This window comes from Rhea americana, unplaced genomic scaffold (genome assembly GCF_003343005.1).
Source record: "Rhea americana isolate MKP2758 unplaced genomic scaffold, rheAme1 scaffold_215, whole genome shotgun sequence".
Classification (NCBI taxonomy): domain Eukaryota; kingdom Metazoa; phylum Chordata; class Aves; order Rheiformes; family Rheidae; genus Rhea; species Rhea americana.
Genome location: NW_028186305.1, coordinates 530,203 through 534,903, shown reverse-complemented (window position 1 = coordinate 534,903; position 4,701 = coordinate 530,203). Strand labels below are relative to the sequence as shown.

The following is a 4,701-nucleotide window of genomic DNA, read 5'->3' as shown; positions in this document are numbered from 1 at the left end:
GCTGCCGCCGCTGCGCTGGGGGCTGCTGAGGGGGTGAGGGGAGGGCGGTGTCGCCTCGTGTTTTTCTTCCCCTCTCGCTGAACTCTCCCGGGACGAAGCCTGGCAGTAGGGCGGCCCTCAMGCTCAGGGGGCAGATGGCTGTGAAAAGGGGGTCCCCCAGAGGGGAGGATGCGACCGCAGGAGGGCCTCAGCCCAGCTGCTGCAGCAGCAGCCAGGCAGGGGGCTGCCTGCAAACTAAGATGAGCACCGCAGCGGCCGCAGCACAGCGACGGCTCAGCGGCCCCCGAGCGGGCCGGGGCAGGGGGACCTCGCCAGCCTGCCTGTGACGCCCCCGGTATCTGTCACGGGGAGGCACACACAGGCCTCTCTGCGCAGAGACTGCGGTCARCACTGACGCGTGCATGACATGAAGGAAAGGCCTGCAGCGTAAACAAGGATGCTGCCCTAACAGCTGCTCCCAGACGAGACGGCTGCTGCCAAAGGGCTCCTTGGCGGGTCAGGAAGCCAAGCACTCACAGGGACAGCAAAAAAAAAAAAAAAAGGGAGGGGGGCAGGGGAAGCAGGGGCTGCTGTGAAAGTCAAAAGGGGAACAAAGCTATAGGCACGTTTTTCTCATGCATGCGCTTTCCTCCCCCTTGCCTCAGCTTGTTCACCGAGCTCTGTCCTCCCCTCTCCCCCTTCCCTCCAGTCCCAGCCTGTCTCACCTTGACTTCATGAGCAGCAGCTGCAGAAGATGCAGTGCAGCCGGGGGCCCCAGCAGTTCTTGCTCCATGGTGGGAGCCCACTGTTGCAGGCCATCACAGCCAYCACACCACGGCCTGCTTACAAGCACTCTTCTGAGGCGGGGGTTGCAGAGACCTGCAGTCATCTTTATGAGTTTCCTGGGGCACAGTCTCCATCAAGTCATTCCTTGGCCCCATTTCCTCTACCATCAAGCCCACCACCCCACTCCTTCCATCTCTCTGTCTCTCAGCTTATTTCAATTGTAAGGACAGGGTTCATGTCTTTCTCGCACATACTCACACTTGCTTTGTAAGGGCTCATGCCATGTCACTGTATGGATAACTAACATTTCCTAAGCCATACAAAATGAGCCTGAACTGATTTTAGGTAAATTTGACATTCTTGTTTGTTTATGATTTATATAGGCCCAGTTTGGTCTGTTTGTTTTAATGGCTTAGATTCTGMCACAGTTAAGTGGGTCTAAGATCAGATCGTATCTCCTTACCTTTTGCTGAGACCTGGTAGCATCCAATAAACTTTCGCAGTCCACAGCCATTAAAACATAGGGTTGCATCATTAATAAAGAGCATTTTRTTCCAACTGTTTATTCAGACATTTGAATTAAATCAGTGTATCATTAAGTTGGAACTAGTTCTGAATTTTTAAAAAGCTTGAACAGCAGTTCGTATTTTCACCCCTGTAGAGAGCACTGACTAGTAACAGTTCACAAAGCATTTCACTTCTCTTCTTGAAGCCTGTAACCAGATTCACCTGATGGCATCACCACAGCTGTCTCTAGATCAAGCATTCAGGCCCACAGGTGAGCTCACATGCTTCTCCTACAGGGCTGTTACTCTTCTTTGAAGCTCAGCTTGCTCTTCACCTTCCTGGCCATATAAGTGGCTGTGAGAACACAGCAGGTTACAGTGAAAAGGCACAGGGCAGAAAAGTTATGAGCTAAGTCACCATGAAGTTTAGAATAGATTTGCCGCCTGGACTCGTAATCTAACACCACTGCCTCGATCTGTGCTAGAGTGCAGAGGACCAGGAACACATGAAAAATCTGATGGCCTTGCCCAAAAAAATGACATTTCCCAGGGAACCACTTCTCTGGATAAGGGTGCGAGAAGAAAAAGGCACCAATGAGGAAAAACAGTACCTGGCATTTGTGATACAACACGGCTGGGTCAGCGTGCTCAGAGGACTGGGCAGTATAGATTCGGTGAATCACAGGGCTAATGTCAAGCATGTAAGCCAGACCGGAGGGCATTTCCTGACAGAGCCTGCTAAGAAAGTGAGCAGACTGGTGGTACTGATACTTAGCGTAACAAGAACCCGCGCAGGACAGCCACGCTAACAGGACAGCCACTGGCATGTAAAACACCTTGACCTTTTCATGCCAGCTTGGTTCAATGGCATAATAGTAGTGCACTAGGGCACTGCCATACTGATAAATGGCTACTCCCACATAGTCCATGAAGAAGAAGCTGTAGTGCCAGAACTCCGATTTGGCCTGCAGAAGGTGAGCGAGGGTGCTGAACGTYAAGTATGTGATGGATGCCACAATGATAATGAGGAGGGGCTGGGCATGAGGGTCCTGCCCAAAATCCACCCGCTGTGAAAGCTGCTGGAACCGCCGCAGCAGAATCAACGCTGCCACCAGATGGGTCCAGACGTTGATGGCCTCGTTGTGCTGCTGAAAGAGCGTTGAGAAGTAATAGCGCCAGGTCTGGTGAACCGGCCGGTAGCCGGTGTGGATGTARGGCTTCCAGTAGACCTTTGGCACCTCTGAACTGCTCACGGTAGAGGGAGGCAGCGGGGCCAGCAGCTGAGGGATCTGGCGCACATTAATGAAGAGGCGGCTAAGCTTTTCAGTGACAACAGTTGCCATGATGCAGCTGAACTCCAATTTATTGTCAAGCAGAACACCCTTTGGGACAAAAAGAAAGTTTTGCTGTGGTGTTTAACAGGGACTTTACCAAAATCGGGAAGGAGAGGCTGAATGTTACTAGCTTTTAAGACATGTAAAGTCACGTATGAGAAGAGAATGGCCTCATTATAATACCTGAAATAAATTATTTGGCAAAAATTGTAACATTAAGGGAGTTGAAGTGAGATTTAAGAACTCACGCTAGAGCACCCCATACTGTACCAGTGACAGTCTGGAAGAGTACWCAAGTAGGGGGTTAACACTTAACAGGCTATAGCAATCCCTGGTTGATCTCAGCTCTCCCTTTCCTAGCACTTGGGGGAGGTTTGGGACCCACAGCACCCTAAACAAGCCTCCASCTCAAGAAGCAGCCCAAGCTTTCCCCTGTAGATTGACTGCAGTGTTTATCTTTACAAGCACTCTTAATGTGTGACCTCCTTGCAAGGTTGAATAGGTGATTTGTTCTGCCTTAAACTAACATCAGCAACAAAACACGTAAATAACTGCTGTTTTGAGTTTTTACTGTCTCTTTTTCTACTCCTAATTTTCCATGCGGTTTTGTACAAAAACATTTCTGCTCGAGTGACTATTCTATTGCATCACTGAGATTCAGGGGTAGCATAATCTTTGAAAGCAAATTTTTCCATGTTTACATTTTTGAAGCTGCTATCCTTACAACGTAAACCTTGCTGGCTTTTTCTGCCTTTGTAAAGCAGCCTTGGAAAGACAAGGAAGAACATGCTTGGGACCAGGTCTTTTCTCCCACTCTCTTCCTGAATAGGCTAACAGATTTGCTCAAACAAGTTTTAAAGACAACAGACAGAGTCCCTCCAATTCCAATGCTGTTTACAGTCTTAATTCTTGGCAAGTTCAGTTATTTCAGGACAGCTCAGACAGGAAAAGCTCTTCAAAGTTTGGAAAAAGTAGGAGGAGGGGATAGGACTGTTAAAAAAAATAAAACAGAAAACAGGCAATTTAGGAGAAAATGAAACCCTCCTGCTGTATGGAGCACTTACCTTCGTGTCTGTTACTGAGCCAGGGCTGCCCACAAGGAAAGCCACAGTACGCTAGGAGCAGGCTCGGGTACAGAGCGTGTCAGAACGGGTGGCAGSGAGAAGCCAAATTCCTATGGAAAAAGATGCCCCCAGGTTCTGTTCAGGGATAAGCTGTGACAAAAGCAGTGGGGAAAATCTGCATTCAAAGCAGCCAAACATGAGACAGGATACAGATCAGTGTCTACATCAGTTAGTCMCGAAACTTGTTTGGGCAGGGCTTAATCGACAGGGCTCTTGCAAAGTTCAGCTACGAACATCCTACGCCACATTGGGAATCCTTAATCTTACTCTTACTCTGAATAATATCCACACACCGGTAAGATGTCAATAATGCTGCCTCAAAGGCCTGTTATTTCCTACAGAGTATTTCCTCTCTCAAGTAGCATCCACCCATCCTGCTGAATTTTACTTAATGAGAAACTGACTCAGTCTGCAGCTGTTTACATGCGTATTTGCTCCCATGCACACTACTGTAATTATCCTTCTGAAGCACAAATATGTTGTTTTTTCTTTTTAAATTATGTTCAGCTTTTTCTGAATTTGGCACAGGCTCACCAAACCCAGTGAGCTGAGCTTGTACACCACAGCTAGGCGTCAGGCCTGGCCGGCCTCTCCTTCCTCCCACTGCAGSAATTCACCAGACCTACGAAAGTCTTTTATGGGGCAGCCAGGGACTGATCCTTCCTCCCGTGAATTTGCTTCCCGAGGGTGTCAGGGGTATTTGGGGATTTGGATGKGTGCTGGGTCAAAGTCCTCTGCAGCCGGAGGTTAGGGTCAGCGGAGATGATCCCAGAACCCCTGCCCTCCGCCCCCAGGGGCCCAGGAGGTCTCAGCAGCAGGGCAGTGCTCCCGYGGACCCCAGCCCGCAGCTCCCCCAGCCCAGAGGCAGGGCTGGCGGGTACCTATAGCCCGGGAAGCCGCCCCAGCCGCTACCACCGCCCGGCTCCCCGCGAAGGCACCTGCTGAGCCCGCTGGCACCCGGGCTGCGCTCCC

General features: G+C 50.2%; 2 protein-coding genes across 4 annotated transcripts in view; both read right to left on the bottom strand.

Annotated features, from left to right (window-relative positions):
* The window catches only part of AUNIP (aurora kinase A and ninein interacting protein), a 6,676-nt gene extending 5,909 nt beyond the window's left edge, over positions 1-767 (bottom strand). The window contains exon 1 of the mRNA XM_085305002.1: positions 705-767. The gene's annotated coding sequence lies outside the window, so the exon portion shown is untranslated. The remainder of the gene's footprint in view (positions 1-704) is intronic.
* A 236-nt stretch (positions 768-1,003) lies between these two features.
* PAQR7 (progestin and adipoQ receptor family member 7) lies at positions 1,004-4,701 on the bottom strand. 3 transcript variants are annotated; one of them, XM_085305005.1, is made up of 3 exons: positions 4,668-4,701; positions 3,670-3,819; positions 1,004-2,653 (listed from the first exon to the last, which is right to left on the bottom strand). In XM_085305005.1, exon 3 carries the CDS (start codon positions 2,612-2,614, stop codon positions 1,574-1,576), a length of 1,041 nt encoding a protein of 346 aa, XP_085161131.1. In that variant the 5' UTR covers positions 2,615-2,653; positions 3,670-3,819; positions 4,668-4,701; the 3' UTR covers positions 1,004-1,573. The 3 variants fall into 3 exon arrangements, with proteins under 3 accessions (XP_085161131.1, XP_085161129.1, XP_085161132.1); XM_085305003.1 differs by having other exon boundaries at positions 3,670-3,779; positions 4,668-4,695; XM_085305006.1 differs by lacking the exon at positions 4,668-4,701 and adding an exon at positions 4,611-4,663 and having other exon boundaries at positions 3,670-3,779.